Source organism: Natrix helvetica, assembly GCF_964273705.1.
Source record: "Natrix helvetica genome assembly, chromosome: 1".
NCBI classification, from domain to species: domain Eukaryota; kingdom Metazoa; phylum Chordata; class Lepidosauria; order Squamata; family Natricidae; genus Natrix; species Natrix helvetica.
In genome coordinates, this window is record NC_138548.1 from 156,369,026 (window position 1) to 156,392,026 (window position 23,001).

Sequence of the window (23,001 nt, forward strand, 5' to 3'; positions counted from 1 at the left end):
TTAGAGAGGGTTGCAAAGCACTATGAAATGGTATATAAGCCTAAGTGCTATTGCTATTTCAGAAAAAGAATGCAAGCTCCCAGATTATTTAAAAAAACAAAGGTAGTCCTTGATTTACAATAGTTTGTTTAGTGACCGCTAAAAATACAACAGCTTTGAAAAAAGTGATTTATGACCATTTTTTAAATAGTTATGATCTTTGCAGCATTTCCACACGCCTGGCAACTGGTTCATTTTTGCTGTGACCTTTGCTGTGTCCCAGGGTCATGTGCCCACTTTTTGCAACTTTCTCACGAGGAAAGGCAATGGGGAAGCCAGATCAACTTAACAACCAGGTTACTAACTTATCCACTGCAGTGATTCACTTAACAACTGTGACAAGGTAAGTCATAAAATGGGGCAACACTCACTTAACAAATGTCTCGCTTAACAACAGAAATTTTGGGCTCGCTCGCGGTTGTAAACCGAGAACTACCTGTAAAAGTGCGGTTTTAGGTTGTTGTTTTTTTTTAATATCATGGAGAAAGAAATCAAGTGTTTCCTAAATCATTTTAACCAAGTCACTGGCAATGTTTTCCATTTTTAATTTGTAAGGCATTTTATCTAGCAATGCCAGCTCTTGTTAGCAGATAAGGGACGGATAAATCATAGTAGATTCAAGAGCTCATTCACAATGCATGTTGACACTACTGGTATCAAGCGGTTAAGATCATGTATTTTGGAGAAAAGCAGCTACATTCACCAATCAAATCTGCTAATGTCCATGTTCCTCTCTTGAAAAAAATTACAACAGTAAACTTTAGGAATTTTATGAATGGATTTCTAGTGGGTTTCTAGTGGATACACTCTTACCAGGTAATGAAAATGATAGAAAGTTAACTTTTACAGTGGTTATTAACGGGAGTTTATTGGAATTGGCTACGTACTGTTCCAGTGCTGCCCAATGAAAGGTGGCTCATCTGTTGGGTCAGTGGACTTATCATTGATGCCGGCTGCAAAGACATGGTGTGCTCCATGGAAGGAGTTAATACAGCCCCCTACCAGAATTAAAGAGACAGGTTTAAAACACTTCCCAATGTGGTTATTTCGTTCCCTTTTAGAAAAGTTGCACGCATATGATGTTTTTATAGAAAATAAAAAGTTTTGATTTAGGACCGCTTCATGCATTTTGTAAGATGCATTTTGAACTTGGGCCAGTCATTCTCTCTCAGCCCAACTCACCTCACAGGGTTGTCATGGTGTGGAAAATAAGAGAAGGAAGGTGGGTTGTATATGTTCTTGCCTTGAATTATTTGCGCAAATAATAAAGGCAGGATACAAACGAAAGAAATAAAAGAAATTTAAGATCTTTATTAAAACAGCAGACTTTTTGAAATGACTGGTTGAGAAAACATGCTGGAAGATGAAATTATGAAATTCATATACTTATGAAATTGGTGTTCATTGCAAGATTATCACAATTTAAAGGCAAGATTATCACAATATAAGTAAATAGGTGGGATTCTACTGAAATATGTGGGATTCTATAGAAGAGGGAAATCTTCCAACTCCTCAGCCATAGGAAAATGTCACCTTCATGGCATTTCCTGACAGTTTTCTAACCTCTATAAAGGGTCATTTTTTCCCTAGGTAAAACATATGGATCTTGTTACTGCAATAGTTGGGAATTCCACTTTTTGCACAAACTCCAGTTCTCCCCTCTCCTTAAACAAAAAACAAAATGGATGTTATGGTCACTGGCTCCATTTTACTGGTGAAGCTCTTTAGGAGGAAAAATGTTCTGAAAATCTCTGTCTGTCCAGTACGGAATTGGAAGGGACCATCTAAGCCAATAAATCTAACTCTTTGCAGCATGCAAGAAAAAAGATGCTGGATTAAATGGAACATTTGTCTAATCCAGTATGGTTAGTTTGTTCTATAGGTAAGAATATTTCTGGTCAAGTTATTTTACCAGGGCAGTTAGTGAAGTATTTATAATGGACTCCATATATGGCTGTACAGATATCACCCAGCCCCAAATATAGACTTCAAGTTTCTCTAAGCTAAATTCAGTGGGAGAAGTGAACACAATATATTTCCTAAGTGGACTCCTAAGCTTCAGAAGTGATAGATCTAGGATTTCCTGCCAGGAACTGTGTATCTAAAGATATGGGCACAAACACACCTGTTTGTGCATGTACATATGTATTTATAGCTAGTTAGTGCCTTTCAGGTATATGACAACCCGTGACAAATCACTCTAGTATCTTCCAGGCAGTATACAGTATAATCATAGGTTTTCATTCCAGTTTTACAGCTTTCCATCTTTGCTTCCCACTTACAGCTATTATTTTGTTTCAACAGAGGTGGGTAAAATTGATCTAACCGTCGCTTGGTTGTTTAGATGAGGGGGATTAAGGATAAGATGGAATTTATCAATAGTGATGGATTGTATAATGTTGTATTAGATTGATGCCCGACTCCCAGCAACTCTGGATGGTTAGTTTAGTGTATGCAGTATGTTGTGCCTGCTATAGAATATAGGTATATGGGTTTATGTAGTCCAGCTCTGACTATATAAACCCATAAAAGTAGGAACAATTCCCATTCTCCCCATTCCCATTCCAAGAGCAGAGTCAGAGCAACATTAAGATAAATAGTGCATGCTTACAGGATGCTGCATTATATATGGTTGAGGCTGCATCCAGGAGGGACTCTGCACCTGGAAAATAAAACAAAAAACCACTTTTAACAGATTTGTATTAATTATGCATAGCTTACAGAATGTTCAGTGTATCTTCAACTATGTAACTTCCAATAATGCTAAGTTCACAGATATTGTTGGATGACAGCTATCATCCTAAGTTTTCACTGCACTTGACCACCTTCCGAAGCCTCAAGGTTGGGAAGTGGGCTTAAGTTGATAGGTTGGCTGCAAGAGTTGAAAATTCCAGAGCCAATATAGGACAACCTGGAAGACTGTGTTAATTCACACTACCCTTCACTTAGAAGACACCATAATCCCCTCCACGCTCCAACCAAAATGTATTAGTGCAGTACCACAAATGATTAAGCTGTAAACAATTCCTCCCTTTTTTTTAACCATAAGCAGAAAGCTGAATACCAGCAATCCCGATCTGACATTGCAAAGGTACAGGATATGATCCCCTCAGCAGAGTTTTCACAGACAACAAAGCTGAGGGAGGGGTCTGGCTAAGCGGTAACATCTGTTTCCTTTTTTAAAAAAAAGACCAGTTGGGATTTACAGTAGAGGAGGTTATTTCTTGAGCCTTAGCATTGTCAAACTCGGACTGCAGTTAAGTTTAAAACTTCATTGTAAACATGACTTTCATTTGGGATGAATACTCTGGATGAAAGGAACAGTTAATAGAGCTTAATCAGACAAAGATAGAACTGGGGGAAAATCTACCTCGGCTCTGATAAGGATCATCTGGACATTTTGAGAGAAAAAAAATCTTGAAAAGTTTCTACCTAAAATAAAAGTGCTGCCTATGAATGTCTTAATTCTATAATGACTGCTAGGTGTTGATACCTCCATTTTCTTTTTCAGTGAACTGTAAAACAGCATACTGAAAGATTCAGATAAACATGGGTACAAATTAAGTTGGCCTTTATGAACACATAGTGCATACACAAAGCAGGCTGTAAAGAAAAGCAACCTTGCAACCACCCTCTTTGTTCTGTGCATACACATGTACTATATTCAAGTCAAGTTTTGAATGAGGGACAGAGGTGGGTTGCTCCCAGTTCGGACTGGTTTGGTTGAACCAGTAGTGGAAATTGGGCCTGGGTCGCCGAATGGCTGGCTGGCCATGCCCCCGAACCAGCCCGCTTGGACGCTTGCCCTACCTCGCCTTCGCCACGTGGATCCACAGAACTGCCTCCTCCTGCCTACACATGGATAAGCAACATCCGTGCTTGCCTAACCCCCCCTCCCCACTGGCTGCAGCCCGGGCCTTGCCTGGTCAACTGGGCGGATGGCTGGGAAAGTGGCAAGCAAGCGGGTGGCCGGGACCAGCCTGGCCTCCAACACTCTGTCCGGCAGGAGCAGTGAGCGGTAAAGGAAGCGAGTTGGCATGGGTGACAGTAAGTGGGCCACACCCACTTAGTCACATGCTTCCCCCCCCCAGCCATGCCCACAGAACTGGTAGTAAAAAATTTTGAAACCCACCCCTGATGAGGGAGAACCAGAGCCATTTATCCACACCCCTTGCTCAAAAGCTTCATTTGGAGGAAGACTCAGAAGTAGCAGCCAGTGAAGTCTGCAAAAGCTATTAACCCCCTTCAGTAGAATGTGGGATTGATTTCCCTGGGCCTTCCTGTCTGGCAGGGCCTTCCTCCCAAGCACACTGGGCATTCGCCAATCAATACCCTGAGCAGAGCCACGGGACTGGGCAGGGATCCCACATTGGCTGAAAGAGTTCCTTTGCCCTTAATCAAGCCAATTTTACTCCCTGATGGCAAGAGGAAAAGGCAGTGGTTTAGCCGTTCTTAGTAACACTGTTTTTGTTTTCTTCTTTCTTTCCCTCTTCTGAACCACTGAAGCTAGCACGGTCTCTGGAGTCTGATCTTACACAACCTTCCCAAGAGAGATGTGGAGTTAAAGAAAGTGTGAGATTGCTCACTCTCTTCCTCAACCCTGAAGGAGGTTCCTTGGGTTTATCTCCCAATGTTTTGTCAGATCTTGCACTAAATAGAAAGGAACTGAACAGGAGATCTGCTTGAAGGCTTACAAAATAATCTGTAAGTACTCCAGGGATCTTTCCTATAAAATGTACTAACATACACTTTTAGGGAGGTTCTTTACTCTCATAGTGAGTAAGCAAGCTTTTTGGGGGCAGGCCTGTTTTCTTTCGGCAAATCTGTTAAACAATCTGACGTTTTCAAGGTTCCCTCAAACACAATGCATTACTTCTACTTTAGCAATATTTTTAAATGACAGAAGCTTTTATGCCCCCCCAGCCCCCCCGCTGCACCTATCAATTTCTATACAACAGGAAACCAAGGAGCGGTTTACTCAGAAATTTGTGTGGAATTTACACTAAAGCTATTCAATGTAGTTTTGCATTACCTTTGGAGTTCTACACCAGCTTTCCTCAACCTGTTTTCCTTCCAGATGGATAATCATTAATTTCTAGAGCTCTTATCAATGGGCTTTTGAGGGAATTTGAGAACTGAGGGCTCCTCATCTAGATATGCCTAGATTTGGTAAGGCTTTTTAACATGTGTGATACAGATGAGCCACTTACAAAGGAAACATAATTCTACTGTTAATTCTGCTAACCTTGAAATACTCACCTGGTATGTAGAAACTGGAGAAGCTATATATGGCGTGATAGATGTTTGAGTGATCATTCTGTTCGTTGCAATACTGTATGGGGAGGGGTAAAATCTAGAAAATACATATATCTTCATTATTAACTTTTTAAAAGATACAGGAAAATCAACTGCATTTATTAAGTGCTTAATTTACATACCCGTTTTGTAAAGCAGCTGTAGTTGGATCGTAAGTGAGTGTCATCCCAGCCTTTAGGAAAAGGAGCAATTAATCATCAATAAGCAATGGTTAGTAACCCAATCGAAACATTAACACCAGCCCATCTGTTTGAATTAATAAAAAATGATACAATGACAGCAGAGTATTTCAAGAAATGTTTTTTTTTACCATAATTGATATACAAAAAGTAAAGTATTTAGGCATTTCAGTACTTATTCAATGAAACACAATCAAAACATATTTTCACGTTAATTTAGCTTTGGCACTCAGCCACATATCCCCCAATGAGAGTATTTGCAATGCACCATTGCACTGCCCTGACTTTCCACAAGCATGCTTTGAAAGCCCAATGCAAATCTCAGCTACTATATATCTTGTTATTTACCGAACTTTTCAGGATATGCTGACTCATGATAGAAATGTGCTCACATAACCATGTGCCAGAATGTAGCTGAGCTGTTAAACCACACAATATGGACTGCACATGTGTGCTAGGAAAGAGGGTATTTTCAAGAATAGCAATAGTTGGAGCTCCTTCCCTTGAGATGCACCAGCTCGCTAAAATACTAAGAAGCCTTCAAACGTTTATGAAACTTTGGAGGGGTGTGTCAATGCCCCTTGCTTTTCTGACCTGACTTAGAGGCTATTCCGCTTCACAGTGCTGTGATTAGGTTACGGTTTGATTCGATTAAAAGATATTTGATTGCCATTTCCTTCCTTTGCTGAAGTGCAATTTTGATTCTATTGCATTTTGTTTATTGCTCTTATTGATTCGACTCTTAGTCACAAAGCAGTAGTTTTCAACAAAATTAAAATAAAATAAAACATTCCTAAAAAGGAATTGTATATTTATGATTTTAATTTCAATGTTTATATTATCAAGAAGGCAAATAGTACAGAATTATAAAACCCTATTGCACAATACAGAGGAATGACAAAACAAAGTACTATTTACATTACTTTCTTAATCTAGACGCACATAAAGATTAAAAGGTTGAAATGAAAACTTACAAGTCTCACCTCGCCTTCTCTGTGCCATGCTCTTCCATTTTGTATATATTTGTTCTGATTCTGTCTCTTTTTTTGTCCTCCATCCGCAAACTTGCACAACAAAGGTTCTGTAGGAGCTAAACAAAATCCTTTAGGATTAATTTGATGTACTAATCTCTGGGATTACAAAATGATATATATTCTTCCCACCATTTGAAAAGAGTGCCATCTTATATATCTTAATTATCTAGATCAGCAACCTAGTATACATAAATGTGTGCAGATTACTGAATTAATATGACTATTATCTTTACATCCAGCCAAGTCAGTAAGACGAATATAAAGTAAAGGTAGTCCTTGATGTACGACCTGAACTGATCCTGAAATTATTAAATTAAGGCACTACTGTAAACAGAAATAATTTTCTAGCCTCTTTTGTGGCAGTTGCTAAGCGAACACAGTGGTCGTTAAGTGAATGTATTCATGTGAATGGGCCGAAACCAGCAAAAAACATATCGAATCATTGTCACAAGAATGCAGAACATCATGACCTATTGTAAAGATGACCCATTCCCACATGCATTTACGTGACTATTGGGATTAGGAGAGACAATTTATAATGGCCAGAGTGCTGCACAGCCCACTTTCTGTGGCTGTCATAACTTCAAAGTCATAAAATAGTCATAAAATAACCAGTCATTAAGCGAGGACTCTCTGTAGGAGAATGCTCATTTCAACTCAGTACATTTTCAACTACTGATTTCCCCCTTTCTGTTTATTGTACAATTGTACATTAGATAATGGTAAAGGTAGACAAATACAGTAATAGAAGATTTATTCACTGGCACAGAGAAGTGCTCTAGACTAGGGGTTCTCAACTTGTGGTCCATGGACCTCTGGAGGGGCTGCCATGTCATCACAGCGAATCCACAAATGCTTGAAGAAATATTACAATTTAAATCTTAAGTCTTGGTGGTCTGTGGCCATGGTCCGTGGCCACAAAAGGTATTTAAAGGGGGTTCATGGTGAAGAAAATGTTGAGAACCACTGCTCTAGTGCATTCATGTTAGAATTTTTCTCATTCGTTTTAAGGTAGAAATTCTTTAAGACAGAAGTCTCCTATCTTCATATTCAGATTCAAATTTTTCTAGCTTTTAGCGAATTTATCCTTTTGAAAATAGACAGGCATATTGTGCACACAGAGAGAAAAGAGAGAAAGTTTGTGGAATCTGGATTCAGCAAGTGTAAGCCTGTAATATTTATTCTGTCATAAGTCACACTGAATTCAACAGTTCCTATTGCTATATATGTATTCACAGAATACTTCTACGCCGAAACAGAATCTTTCCAGTGCAACTGTTCAGCAGTTCTTAATCCAAAGAAAGTATGTTCTTAAATTTTAGTCCTGCTTAATCAACATACTCCTTTCAGTCCCCTCTAAATACAGATGATACACTGCACAGCTTCCCTATTCGTAAGAGATTCTGCACCAGTTGAGGTACAGGTAGTCCCTGATACACATCCACAATCAAGCCCAACATTTCTGCTGCTAAGCAAGACAGTTATTAAGTGAACGGCGTCCCATTTTATAACCTTTTTGCCACAGCTGTTAATCGAATCACTGCAGTTGTCACATGGTCATTAAGCAAATCCAGCTTCCCCACTGACTGCTTGTCAGAAGCTCACAAAAGGAGATCACATCATGGGACACATCAACCATCACAAATACATGCCAGTTGCCAAGGGCCTGAATTTCGATCACATGACCCACAGGGATGCTGCAATGGCCATAAGTGTGAAAAACAGCCATGGGTCACTTTTTTCAGTGCCATTGTAACTTCGAACAATCACTAAATGAATGCTTGTAAGTCAAGAACTATCTGTATCTCATTTTTCATCATCCTCATCTGTATGGAGAATCTTAATGGATAGAGGATGCACTGTAGCTTTAAATGCTCACACATTCACAGTACACAGTACACAAGGAGACTGTGCATGTAGAGAGACTCTCTAGGCAACAAGGGACAGGCAGAATAAGTGCCCTCTTCCTGACTGCAGCCTTCTTTTTTCTTGACTGGCAGTAACACTGCATTTCCTATCCAAGATAGCCAAGTATCTTCCTCCATTACATTCCTCTCAATAAATTCCCCACATCCCACACTTTACTGTTATTTGGAGGAAACCTTCTTTCCTTTCTTTTGAAAAAAATGTCAATAAGATATACTGTGTTTCCCAAAAAATAAGACAGGGTCTTAATTTTTTTGATCCCCGAAATAAGCGCTTGGCCTTATTTTCGGGGAGGTCTTATTATTTTTGAGGTGCAGGAGACGGCAAGCGTGGTCAACTCATGGCTGCTGCTGTGTTGCAATATTTTCGGGGAATGCTTATTTTAGAGGGAGGGCTTATGTTAGCGAATCCCCTCAAAAGCCTGATTGGGGATATTATCTAGGGAGGTCTTTTTTTCAGGGAAACAGGGTAGCTAGGCACTCAATACTGTTTACATAGGTGTTCTGTTGGATTATATACCCGAAATTAAAACAGTGACATTATGAAGCACTTCTATGAAACATAATTGTTGCTTTGGCATATGTATCTAATATTTTTGTCATCCAAGAGAATCCTGCAGAATTAACTGTGAGCAAAATATAGTGTAAGCAAATTCTCTAGATCTTAATTTTATTTGTGTTCTCTAACAGCTCAAACAACCTCTCAGAGGGATCCAGCTGTACTCAAAGATTCCCACCTACAGTGTTCTAGTAGCTAGAATTCCTGCTGAAAAGAATATTCCGAGATAAATTACATTCACACCTACATGGGTGGAGGGCAAATATAGATGGTTTGAGTGCAAATCCATCCATCCATCCTTCCTTTTCTGCCCTTTAAATCAGAATTACAAAGACAGCAATGGATGGAAACTAATCAAAGAGGGATCCAACCTATAACTAAGGTGAAATTTCCTGATAGTGAGAACAATTAGCCAGTGGAACATCTTGCCTTTGGAAATTGTGGGTACTCCATCACTGGAGGCTTTTAAAAAGAGACTGGACAGCAACCTTCTGAAATGGTATAAGGTATGAGTAGAGGGTTGGACTAGAAGATCTCCAAAGTCCCTTCCAACTCTGATATTCTACATTTTATGAGATTGTAATATATAACATGTTTATTATAAACTGAAGTTTTTATCTAACTTCATAAACATGTTCAATGGCTAGGGATTCTAAGAAATTCTATTATTAAAAAAAATCTAGTGAATGGGGGAAGATTGCTTTAAGCTCTGAAAGACTGAATCTTGATGATGCTTTAATTTTTAAGTACCTCTGTATGGGAAGATAGAATGATGAATGAATACCTGAAAATAGTCTGCAAATGTAATTTGAACTGTAAAGTTCACGTTAAGAGGAATGTATCAGCTACAAACTTGATGGGTGGAAGCTGGCAGATACAAAAAAAAGAGAGGTCCTTTTTGGCAGTGACACTATATATATGGAATTTCTTTCCCCCAGGAGATGCAATTAGCTTTCTTCCTGTTGACTTTTACGTGGGCTTTTAGTGGCTCCATTTTTCTTCAGATTTTATCATAGAATGGCTGACTGAACAGAACTATTTTGACTAAAACACAGCTGTTCCTCCCTTTCCTTGTAATACACTTAATGACTCCATAGAAGCACTACCATAAAGTTGTTTGTTAATACTTTCAGCTAATAATAATGTTCCTGCTTCACTGATTTTCAGCAAACAACATCCCATAGACTATATAAACCCTAAGAAAGATTTAAACCATAAGCTTGAGAATTCTGGGATGTATGATCACCTCAACCACTCCAGCTGCCATTTTGCATTAACAATTCAGTAATTTGCATTTCACGTGGTGCTTTTGAATTGAATGCTATTTATAATGATAGGACGTGTTGTAGAGGGAATTATTTCTTTACTACATATTTCTACAGTGAACAAAGCTAAAATTGTTGTGAACAATTGTTTTGAGAGTTCTCCATTACCTGTGAGTTCTGGTAATTTATCAATTTTCAGGAAAATCAGTTTGTTGTTTTTATAAAATATAAAGACAGGGATTAGACTGAATTGCACTCAGATTACATTACTTGGGCTAGATATTCAGAAGTATGTTCTCAGCCAGTTTCCTTACTAATACCTATTTAACCCTCATTTCCAGTAAAACACGCTGAAACTTTTTAGCAGAAAGATAATTCAGCAAGAAATATAATTTTAGCACACAAATTGAATTGAAAATTATTTTATCTTGTTAGTGAGTGATCGGTAACCACTTTCAATGGGTTCATATGTTTAGTAACATAACCAGAAAAAATGTACTTTATTCCTCATCCCCTCCCTACCCAGATTTTCAATTGCACATTATTAAATCATATTATGTTGTTTAAGGTAGTCCTCGAGATGTGACCATATGTTCAGTTGCATGCTGCAACAGCCGTTAGGTGAAGCATTTCACTTAATGATGCCCCCCCATCACTACTCTCCCCAATGAACTGTTAAATGAACATGCAGGTTGTTAAGCAGAGCATGGGGTGCCTCAGGAGTGGGAGAGGTCCCTGGAGGCATAGCCCTCGCCTTCCTTCTCACTATATGAAATTGGCTCCCTAGACAAAACTGGGTAGTTCAAACTGGACTGTTTTGTGTTTAAAAAACAACAACATTTGAAACACAGTCTTGCATATTTTAGCAAATGTGGGGTATTTATCATTCTCCAGATGGTGCTGGATGAAATATCTCAGGAACAGAGGAGGAAAAGCAGGATGTAAATGTAAATCATCATCATCTCCTCCTTCTCTTCCTCCATCATCATCATCATCATCATGCAATGGTTAAAGTGCAGTATGGTAGGCAAACTCTGCCCACAGCTGCAGTTCGATCCTGATAGGGTTCAAGGTTGAGTCAGTCTTCCATCCCTCCAAGGTGGGTAAAAAATGAGGACCCAGATTATTGGGCGCAATATTCAAAATAATGCTTACCTTGTAATCCACTCCGAGAGTGCTGTAAAGGGCTGTGGGGTGGTATATAAGCCTAAATGCTATTGCTATTATAGCCACTATGCTTCCCTCCTTGCTGTAAGGATAAAAATCCCACTTAAACTTGCATATGGAGAACTGAGTACCAAGAATTCTGGAATGAAATTATACCAATTTATGTCCCATTTGTGGCTACTGAATTACATGACCCTATGCCCCAACAGTTTACAATCTGGTTTATGGTTTATTTAATTTATAGACCGCCCCCTCTCCCCGTAGGGACTCGGGGTGGTGTACAGACCGTTCATAATCAGAACAACATAACATAACATAAGACATTGAACAAAAACAACACACACATACTGTCTGTATATAAAACCCCAAAACCAATTTAAATAATTAAAAAACAATTTTAAAACCCGTTTAAAACCCCAATATAAAATTTAAAAAGCCATCCAGGAAAGTTAGTAATAGATGTTAAATACAATTACGATTATAATTATAATTAGGCCAGACCAACTACTCGAAACAGGTGGGTCTTGAGTTTCTTGCGGAAGGAGCGGAGATCAGAGGTGGTTCGAATATCGGGGGGGAGGTCGTTCCAGAGGGTTGGGCCCATCACAGAGAAGGCCCTACTCCTAGGCACCGCCCGCCCGCACTGTTTAGCGGAAGGTACCCGGAGGAGACCCTCTCTGTGAGGGTCTGTCTTATATCCCCTCATCAAGCTCTCCCTTCTCTGCTTTGTGGAGATTTCTTGAGTTCTACTCAATTGTCTGGTTTCCTCAGAAACAAAATATAGAATAGGACCTTAACCACAGCCTATTTACACCTATGTTCCTCTGACTGGAATTCATTTTAAGTAAGCTTAAGAAAACTGGACTCACATACCAGGGCACCAATTTATTTAAAAAACAGAAATGAGAGCAGTGCCTGCCTTAATGATATTCCTTCCTTTTTCTCCACATTCAGGAACATTTTTCCTTGTTTTAGTGCTGAAGTAACTCATTTGGGTAGCAAGCCCCAACCATTATTTGCATGCTCTCCACCGCACATTATGCAAATAAGTGCTTCCCTTCTAGATTGCACATTATGGAGTATTAGCAAGTGGGATGCCTAGAGAGGAAGCCTTAGACCTAGGTGCCTGTGGGAGGACCCTGAACAGTTATTACTGTCAATCACTGATGGCAATCCCTTTCAAGTGTTTTTTTCAATACAGGGGATCACAAGAAAATAAATGGAGAGGCAAGGGCAAAACTGGGTTCCTTTGGTCCTTATCTGAACACTGATTTCATACATATTAAGTCTTGATTTCCTCATTTTTTAAAGTTTGTTCTTGTTTCTAACAATGGCTCTTACAGCATAACTCTGCAGCTACGGTACCTTCATACATATTCTCGCTAACACTACCAACTTTCTTTAGTCTTGCATCTATTCCATTCCAACAACAGCAAGAACTGAATAGGTTTTAATGCTTCCTTAGTTCTTTCTGAATAGTCCTAATATTGTAGACTGTCAGCGATCTTGTACTTTAGAGGTCCCTTATTCTATAAGGGGATTTTAGAAATGTTTATAATGTGTTATAGTATGAATTGCTATTTTTACCCTATGTCTGTATGGTGCTAAGTTAAAAGCACAGGGTTAATATATATACTGTACTACCACTATGATTGTCACTTGCCTAGGCTATTTGATCCTTTTTAGGAACTTCGACAGTTGTAGCTTTTTTATGACATTTATACACTGTAGTATACAAACATTTCTAAATAAATACTTCTTACAAAGTTTAATAGAATAAGAGAGGGGGAGAGAGAGGGGGGGAGGGAGGGAGGGAGAGGGACTAGAGAGACTGGTCTGATTTTCTTAGAAATGTTTGTTCAGCATTTCCTGAACATCTTGCTATCTGAGAGCCCCAGCTTTTTCTACTGTCAACCTATTTGGCCATTTTGCATTTGATTCCAGATGTTTTTTCGGCTTAGAAGGATATGACAGCATGTCTTTTTAGATGGTTTTCCATCCAAATCTATTCAGTAACATGTCCTGACTTCTCTGTTTTTGCAGACTTTTCTCATCCAAACCAAGGTTGCTGATTTAGCCAACAGTCCATTAGCAGGAATTTGTTTTTTGCCAGATTTTTGTTATCTGTGTCCTACACAGAAATAAGCTGTGCTGCTAACAGACAGTAACTACTGCCTCTTCTGAAGCTGGAGTGAAGCAAACCTTGCCCTTTTCACTATGCCAAGGAGCAAATCTGAATTTAAAAAGAAGCAAGCCAGACATCAGAAGAGTATACAAGACAGATCATAAGTGACAATGTATAAGATGTTCTGAATGCAAACCATTTTGAATTCAAACAGCTGTGTTTTGAGTTCAAAATAACTATTTGAAAGAATCAATTTCAATCATTCCAAAATGCCCCAAAACAATCCATTTAAAGACCAAAAACAACTGTTTTGAACACAAAACAGCTGTTCCAAGCTCAAAACAGAGATATCAACTTCAAACAGTTCAAATTCAGACCATTAGTCAGAAACTATGCGGACATATACACACAAGCAAGGAATTTGATGCTATTAGAGGAAGCACAGGAAAAAAAAGACAAAAGTCTTTTGTCTGGTTCTAGAGAGTTGATTGCAGCATATGCCAGTGAACTAATATGTTTGATAATTAACTGAATTATTACTATTAATAATATCTTAATAATAATATCCCACGCTCTTTACGACTTGAAGCTGCATGGAAATACACCATCTGAAATATAATCGCTACTCAACATGTCCATTTATGTAGTTAAGATATTGCAATAGAGTTTGGACTGGACAAATGTGCCCTGTTTACCATCAAATGGGGAAAGCTGAAGGAATCAAGATGTCCTATGTAAATAGAATGACAAGTCTAGATGAAGATGATCATTATAAATACTTGGGCATCCTTCAGACTGACATCAAGCACAACAAAACCAAGAAAAATATTAGAAATATCAGGAGAGTGAAGAAGAAATTAAAGTCCAAACTCAGTGGAGGAAATACCATCAAGACAATAAACATGTGGCCAATTCCAGTCATTAGATACACAGCTGGAATGGCAGACTAGACTCAAACGGAATTAAAGGACTAGAAAAATAATGACAATGAATCATGCCCTTCATCCACACGGCAATGTTGCCGGACTCTATTTGCCAAGGAAAACGGGTGCCGTGGAATCTTGCAAGTATATCAGACAATTGAAGAAGAAAAAAGTGCACGAGCAAAATATGTTAAGGATAATGAAGAAGATGCATTGAAGCTAGCATAGGCCTGCTGAGTACTGTAGAGACCAAACTTGCCTATAAGAAAGACCAAATGAAGAACAGAAAATAGACATGGGAAGACAGAGCATTACATGGCCAGTATGTTTAAAGAGTAGCAGGGAAAGCAGATAATAACAACAGCTTGCAATGTCTAAGAGCAGGAAAGTTGAAAAAAAGAGACAGAAGGGCTAATTCTGGCTTCACAAGACCAAGCCTTAAGAACAAATGCATAAAAAGCCAGAATTGAGAAGACAGCAATAGATAGCAAGTGCTGCCTCTGCAAAGAACCTGAGAAACAGTGGACTGCATGGTTAGTTGCTGCAAGGAGATTGTAGGGACTGACTACAAACAATGGCACGACAAAGTAACAACAATGGTGCATTGGAAGATCTGCAAGAAATATCATTTGCCTGCAAGCAAGAACTGGTAAGACCATAAAAGAGATAAAGTAATAGAAAATGAAGAAGCTAAGGTACTTGGGGACTTTAGACTCCAAACAGACAGCCACCTGCCACATAACACCCCAGACTTAACAATTGTTGATTAAAAAAGGTTAAAAAAAGTCTGGATAACCGATATGGCAATATCTGGAGACAGCAGAATAGAAGAGAAAGAACTGGATGAGATAACAAAATGCAAAGGCCCGCAAATAGAAATAGAATGACCATAGCAAAAGAAAGTAAAGTTAGTACCAATAGTCATAGGTATCTTGGGTGCAATCCCAAAACAACTGGAGTACCACCGGCATTGACAAATTCAACATCAGTCAATTGCAAAAATCAGCTTTACTCGGAACAGTTTACATCTTGCGAAGATACATCTAACACCATCAAACATCTACATCTGCCTATTCCAGGTCCTTGGGAAGTATTCAATAGGTGGACAAAAATGTCAAATCCCATCTGAACATCTGGCTGACTTGGAACAGCTTACATCCTGCGACAATACCATTAATATTGTTAAACAACAACATCTGCCTATCCCAGGTGCTTGGAAAGGACTAGACAAAAATGCCAAATCCAGTCTTAAACATCTGGCTGATTGTGTGATCAATGGTGATTTATTAAACATATATTCTGCCCAACTCTTAATGACTCTGGATGGCTCACAACAATACAAAAATATAATAAAAAAACAAACAATAAAGATAAAAAATGGCAGATACTTAATCCATTACTTTTAAGGACAAAGCAAACATATTAAAATCTTATTAGGTTATTGTCATATTATAAATGCTTCCTTGCATTAAACTCAAGTCTATTTACTTTTCATGCATTAGCAAATACTGTTTCCAACATTAAAGATGAAATCTAGCTTATCCTATCAGAGACAATTACCACAAGCTATTTAAGTTTCTTTTTATTTCAAGGTGCAGCAGTAGCTGTTATCACATATACAGTATCAACCTCAATATTCTGGAAGAATCAGAGTTAATCATTGGGAGCTTGTAATGAATTTCAGAAACCCAACTGTTAATTGCCCATAACTTTAATCAAATCATAGCTCAACAGGCAGCCGAAGAGAGTATTACAAAGGATAGCAGCCAAAGGGACCATCACAAATTCCTTAGCAATTAGAAGAGTTTGTCTTAATTTTATTTACTTTTCCCACAAAGCTATGTCCTTCTGGTCAGCATGGGGGCCAGCATGGGGGTCAAAAGCAGCTGACTTTTCAGAGAATATCAATGAGCAAAGCAACAGCCACTTGTGAGAACATGGAAAAAGAACATATATTTGTTAAGAAAGTCTACAATACTGAACGGTATGGTTTGGACATATAACAATTATCAGATAAATCACATTTACTTCCAATTCTTTCTTAATCTAAATTCTGCTGCTCAGCTCTTCCCAATGTCATATCATTGTGATATCACTGTAAAGTAGAAGAAAGGCTTTCTTCCTGATTGAGTTAAAAAAAAGGCTTCCTTTGTTGACTGATCAATTGGTTGGTGGATGTAGTAAGTGCTCCTCTTATCTTGAACCCCACTTCTGATTCATTATTTTTATTTTTTTAATCCTATAGAGAAATATGTTACTCTATTCTGGCAGATGTTGACAATAAAAGGGTGTTCACTTCTGGCAGTATTTTGAGCTATCATAAGTTGAGAGCTGTCCATCACAAAATGGGTTGGGATTTTAACAGCAATCAATGAATATATTAATTTTTATTTACAGCAACTCTTATTATCCCCCCCCCCCCACCGGCTTTTGCAATAGTAACATACAAGATACTGTGGCATGATCAGCAGCAGCAACAACAAAAGCCAAAAAAAAAAGAAAAAACACACAATCAGCTTCAAATAATGATAGAAATGGGTACCAAAGTTTCATATGAAGAGTCACATTCAGTGCTAGCAAGCAAAGAAATCTATGCGAAGAAGTGAGCTAATTAAAAACTGAAGACTCATTTGATCCTTCCTCTTCCTGCACACAGATTCCAGAATTATTTACTACAGCTGCAGGGATTTGAAGTACTGTAATGTATGCCTTAGTGCTAGAATATTATCATGATATTAGTCTTCCATCTGGTCTCCTGTTGGTTACAATAAGTGGTATAAATAATGCTTGCACTACTGAATAGTTTGAACGCCAGAGGCAACAGTATCCGTAATCTCCCTGTTCACATACAGCAACCTTTTCAGAGTTTCTGCAACCATGTGAAAATTTCCACAAAAGGGTACTCAGTGTACAAGAAAAGTGCTACAGAAGAATGGCCAGCCGACACTGACAATAGCCTAATTCACAAGTCCTGTCTGTCCACATGACTGTCTGCTGAGAGAAGAATGGACTGTTTGCATGTTCAAAAGGGATTGGCTTGAATTGGCCTGGGGCTAGCAATCTTCTCATGTTAATTAAGATAATAAGGGAGGGACTATCAGAGGAGGGTGGGAACGGAAGGCACTCTCCATTCTCCCTCCCTCCCCCTTCTTCTTTCCTTCTATCTTTCTCCCAGAGTCTGATTAGCACCACAAAAGGAACGGGAGTGTTTTGCTTTAAAAACAACAACAACGATGATACAACACCCACATTTCTGTTCTGCCTCCACTTTTCATACTCTAGTTCTAAGACTCATTAACTGTACATTTTCCAAGGAATGAACAAACATGTGCACAAATAAACAAATACACACATGCACTTACCAGAAACTCCTGGTGGGGTTTTAATAAATTTCCCATTGAAATGAGCAATCACTGCTTCACATTTCTCTGTTGATTCCATCCTATTAAAAATATAGAAAGGGCATTACTGTATTAATGGACCTTAATACAACTCTGCCCAGAATTCTCCTGTGGTAAGATGAGTGGCCAGTACATGTTATAAACAAACAAACGTTTCAATTATTTTACTGTATGGTTACAATGATCAGATGAAATTGTTGATTTGATTCAGGCAGAAAGTAAAATCAAAGATTAGCCCGACTGGCCAGGCATAACATTTCTGTGCTTTCTTTTTCCTGTAAATACTAATATTTCCTCCCTGGAGCTACCTTTAATTTTCTGACACACTAGAAGTGAATGAGGAAATGCAGAAGCCCAAGGCTCATTTTCACAGTGCCTAACCTACTTTCCTGACACATGGCATAGTTAATAAGGTTTAGAAGGATTCAGTTTCAGGCAGCCACCTAGGTTTTTACAACTGCACGTAACTAGATGCCTCAGCTTTACTTTCCTTCTTGCCCAATTCTAGGAGGGGTTTTCTTTACTGAAGAACACTGAAGGTTTAATTTCCCCTATTCTGATTGGCTATGTCCAGTGGACTCCTCCTATTACATGTCTGCAGTGTTCATAATTTATGGGCATTATGGATAGCAATAGCACTTAAACTTACATACCGCTTCATAGTGCTTTACAGCCTTCTCAGTTTTACAGAATTAAGCACATTGCCCCCAACAATCTGGGTCATCATTTTTTCAATTTTGGAAGGATGAAAGGCTGAGTCAACCTCAAGTCCTCTCAGGACCAAACTCCTGGCTGTGGGCAGTGTTAGCCTGCAATACTGTATTCTAACACTGTGTCACCACGGTTCATGAAGCAGGCTGTCCCAATCTTACACTTGCAAAAGAATAATTTTTGATCACACTTTTGTATGTTGGCACTGGAGCAGATTCCTAAGAATATCATGAATAGTCCAGAAATCACTAGAGCAGGGGTGTGAAACTCACGCCGTTGTCACGTGACATATCGGGACTCTTCCCCCCTGTCCATTGCTAAACCAGGCATGGACGTGGCCACCACGCGACACATTTGGAGGGGGAGCCGGACCTCGCGGGAATAACGGAAACCTGGTTGGGTCACGAGGGAGGGTTACCCCTCGTGGAAATGTGCCCACCAGGTTACCAAGCATTTCACCAGCCCCGGGCCCGGGGAAGGGGCGGTGGGGTAGCAGTGATTATCCGGGAGGACTTAGAGCCGAGGGAGTCCACTGTGCCACAGACGTCCGGATGTGAATCCCTTGTTGTGAAATGGGGCCCTGGGAGGCAGTTGGGCCTGCTGATAGTATACCTGGCTCCCCGCCATACATCAGCGACCCTGCCTGAGCTCCTCGAGCTAATCTCATCGGTGGCGGTTGAGACCCCCAAACTTTTAGTGATGGGGGATTTTAACCTGCCGTCGGTGGGAGAAGCATCAGAGGGGGTTCGGGAGTTCATGGCTTCCATGACAGCCATGGACCTGACTCAGGGCCCGACACACGAGGGAGGTCACACCTTGGACCTCGTTTTTGTCTCTCGCCAGTGGTTGAGTGATCTGGGAGGAGTGAATTTAACCATCACTCCTCTATCATGGTCAGATCACTCACTCCTCCGACTTGACTTCCCTGGTGCTACCCCTCGCTGCGGGGAGGCGGAACCGGAAAACACTAGATGGTTCCGCCCCAGGCGCTTGATGGAACCAGACAGGTTCCAGACGGAGCTTGGGCCACCTCCTGCAGCCCTGACCCGCCCTCGGGTAGAGGACCTGGTGGCCGCGTGGAATAATGCGACTACCGGGGCCTTGAACCTGGTGGCACCTTTGCGGCCTCTCCGGCGGCAACGATCCACCCTGGCTCCTTGGTTCACCGAGGAGCTAAGGGTGATGAAGCGCTGCAAGAGATGCCTAGAGAGTCGTTGGAGATCCTCCCGATCCGAATTTGACCGAGCACAGGTACGAGCCCATTTAAGGACGTACCTAGTGGCATTGAGAACGGCCAAACGTCAATATTGTGCCGCTCTCATTGCATCCGCAGAGAACCGCCCTGCCGCCCTGTTTCGGGTGTCCCGCTCCCTTCTGTTTCAGAGGCCGCGGGAGGCCCCTCTACAGGGTAGGGCAGAGGAGTTTGGGAAATATCTGTGGATAAAGTCGCTCAAATCCGGAAGGATTGGGTCCCCTTCAGTGGCCCAGTCGAGACGCCAGTGGCGAATCTTGAGAAACCTTTTTGGGAGGAGTTTGACTTGGTTGTCATCGAGGATTTGGACAGATTGCGTGGACGACTGCGACCTACCACATGTTTGCTGGACCCGTGTCCCTCCTGGCTTGTACTGGCTTCCTGGGAGGTTACACGCGACTGGCTCCTGGGCCTAGTGAACGCTTCGTTGGGTGAGGGGTCTCTCCCGGCCGCCTTGAAAGAGGCGGTGGTGAGACCCTTGCTCAAGAAGCCTTCCCTGGACCCTACGGAGCTGGCCAATTATCGTCCTGTCTCCAACCTTCCCTTTTTGGCGAAGGTTGTAGAGAGTGTGGTGGCTTCTCAGTTCCCACGACATCTGGAGGAGAATGATTATCTAGACCCGCGCCAGTCCGGCTTTCGCCCTGGGCACAGCACAGAGACGGCCTTGGTCGCGTTGGTAGATGATCTCTGGAGGGCCAGAGATAGGGGTTGTTCCTCTATCCTGGTCCTATTAGACCTCTCGGCGGCTTTTGATACCATCGACCATGGTATCCTGTTGCACCGACTGGAGGGGTTGGGGGTCCGGGGCACCGTTTTGCGGTGGTTCGGCTCCTACCTCTGCGGCCGGACGCAACGTGTGTTGGCAGGGGAGCAGAGGTTGACCCTAAGCCCCCTTACTTGTGGGGTGCCACAGGGGTCGGCCCTCTCGCCGCTCCTGTTCAACACATACATGAAGCCGCTGGGTGAGATCATCCGTGGTTTCGGGTGGGATATCATCTGTACGCTGATGATACTCAGCTGTACATTTCCACCCCGAACCACCCCAACGAGGCCGTCGAAGTGATGTCCCCGTGTGTGGAAGCCGTACGGGTCTGGATGGATGACAACCGACTCAGGCTCAACCCTTCCAAGACGGAGTGGCTGTGGGTTCCGGCCCCCCGGTTCAACCAGATAATTCCATCTCTGGCCATTGGGGGCATTCAACTCGCCCCCGTGGAGCGGGCGCGCAATTTGGGCGTCCTCCTGGATGCCAGGCTGTCCATGGATGAACATGTGACAGCCGTGGCCAGGGGGGCGTTCCACCAGGTTCGCCTGGTGCGCCAATTGCGCCCCCTATTGGACCGGGACGCCTTACGCACAGTCACCCATGCGCTGGTGACGTCTCGCCTGGACTACTGTAACGCTCTCTACATGGGGCTTCCCTTGAAATGCACTCGGAGACTGCAGTTGGTCCAGAATGCAGCCGCGCGGGTGATTATGGGGAGTACCAAGTACTCCCATGTGACACCTCTCCTGCGCGAGCTGCACTGGCTTCCTGTGGTCTATCGAGTGCGTTTCAAGGTTTTGATTACGATCTTTAAAGCGCTCCATGGCTCAGGACCTAGTTACCTGCGGGATCGTATTCTGCCCCATACATCCCTACGACCCATCCGCTCGCACAGAGAGGGACTTCTCCAGGTGCCGTCCACCAGACAGTGCCATGGGGCGGCGCCTAGGAGCAGAGCCTTCTCTGTGGCGGGCCCAGCCCTGTGGAATGACCTCCCCCCGGATATTAGGACCACTACTGACCTCCGCTCCTTCCGTGTCAAGCTCAAGACCCACCTTTTCCAAATAGCTGGCCTGGCTCGACCATAACTTTGTAACGCTCCTGATGGGTTTTTTAATTTAGTAATTTTATTTAATGGGGATTTTAAATTGTATTTTTAACTGTCTTTCACTTATAAGTCAATCCTCCTCCATGCACATATGTATATGTCTCTGTTCTGTTGTATATATGTTTGTCTTATGTGTATTTTTATCCGTTTGATTGTACGCCGCCCCGAGTCCTTCGGGAGAGGGTTGCGGCTAATCAAATAAAATTATTATTATTATTATTATTATTATTATTATTATTATTATTATTATTATTATTATTATTATTATTATTATTATTATTATTATTATCTGGCCTGCAGGCTGGGAGTTTGACAACCCTGCCCTAGAGGGATCACCAACAGGAAAAAGGGGATCCTAATCCCGCTAGATAGGGCTTTAGTCAGACCCCATGTAGAATACTGTGCCACTTCTAGAGATCCGACTTTTCTGGAAGGCAGTATTTTCAATATTAAGCAAAAATCAAGGACATGGGAGCATAACTTCGAATTTTAAAAGCAACGATAGAAAGTTATTACTTCATAGAAAGACTAGTGGAAGCTTGGAACCAATTTCCAGCAGAGTTAGTGGGTCAATCTTCAGAAACTGAGTTTGAACATGCTTAGGATAAACTCATGTCTATATCCAACAAACATAAATAAAAATAGTTTTAATAATCAAAATTAATTAATAAAAAACAAAGGCAAACAATAAACACTCAAAGGGCAGACTTGATGGATCACTGGGTCTTTTCTTGCCATCAGTTTTCTATGATTCTATAAAACAAATAAATGGATCATTAAGAACCGTGGTGGCGCAGTGGTTAGAGTGCAGTACTTCATGCTACTTCAGCTGGCTGCTGGCTGCCTGTAATTTGGCAGTTCAAATCTCACCAGGCTCATGGTTGACTCAGCCTTCCATCCTTCCGTGGTCGGAAGACTGAGGACCCAGATTGTTGGAGGAAATAGGCTGACTCTGTAAACCGCTTAGAGAGGACTATAAAGCACTGTGAAGCAGTATATAAGTCTAAATGCTACTGCTATTAAGACAAATCGATTCAGAATTCTTTCTTGAGGCAGAAATGATCAACTTCAAATGATCATATTTAGACATATTCCCAATTGGGCCTTTCAGAAGTCCTAACCATGTACCCATCCCCTGCATTATGGACTTTTAAGGGAGCCAGACCTTCACATAATGTGTCCAAAACAACAATCGCAAGATTTAAAAAAAATCTATAAAAAAAGACCAGCT

General features: G+C 41.0%; 1 protein-coding gene across 4 annotated transcripts in view; it reads right to left on the reverse strand.

Annotated features, from left to right (window-relative positions):
• RBMS1 (RNA binding motif single stranded interacting protein 1) overlaps positions 1 to 23,001 on the reverse strand; it is a 157,293-nt gene that overhangs the window by 8,863 nt on the left and 125,429 nt on the right. For 3 of the 4 annotated variants that reach the window (XM_081937043.1, XM_081937046.1, XM_081937045.1), the window contains exons 6-11: positions 17,895 to 17,974; positions 6,509 to 6,624; positions 5,478 to 5,527; positions 5,299 to 5,392; positions 2,651 to 2,701; positions 927 to 1,037 (exon numbers count right to left, since the gene is read on the reverse strand). In XM_081937043.1, coding sequence (XP_081793169.1) covers positions 927 to 1,037; positions 2,651 to 2,701; positions 5,299 to 5,392; positions 5,478 to 5,527; positions 6,509 to 6,624; positions 17,895 to 17,974 — 502 coding nt within the window. The remainder of the gene's footprint in view (positions 1 to 926; positions 1,038 to 2,650; positions 2,702 to 5,298; positions 5,393 to 5,477; positions 5,528 to 6,508; positions 6,625 to 17,894; positions 17,975 to 23,001) is intronic. The other variant, XM_081937044.1, reaches the window with a different exon arrangement.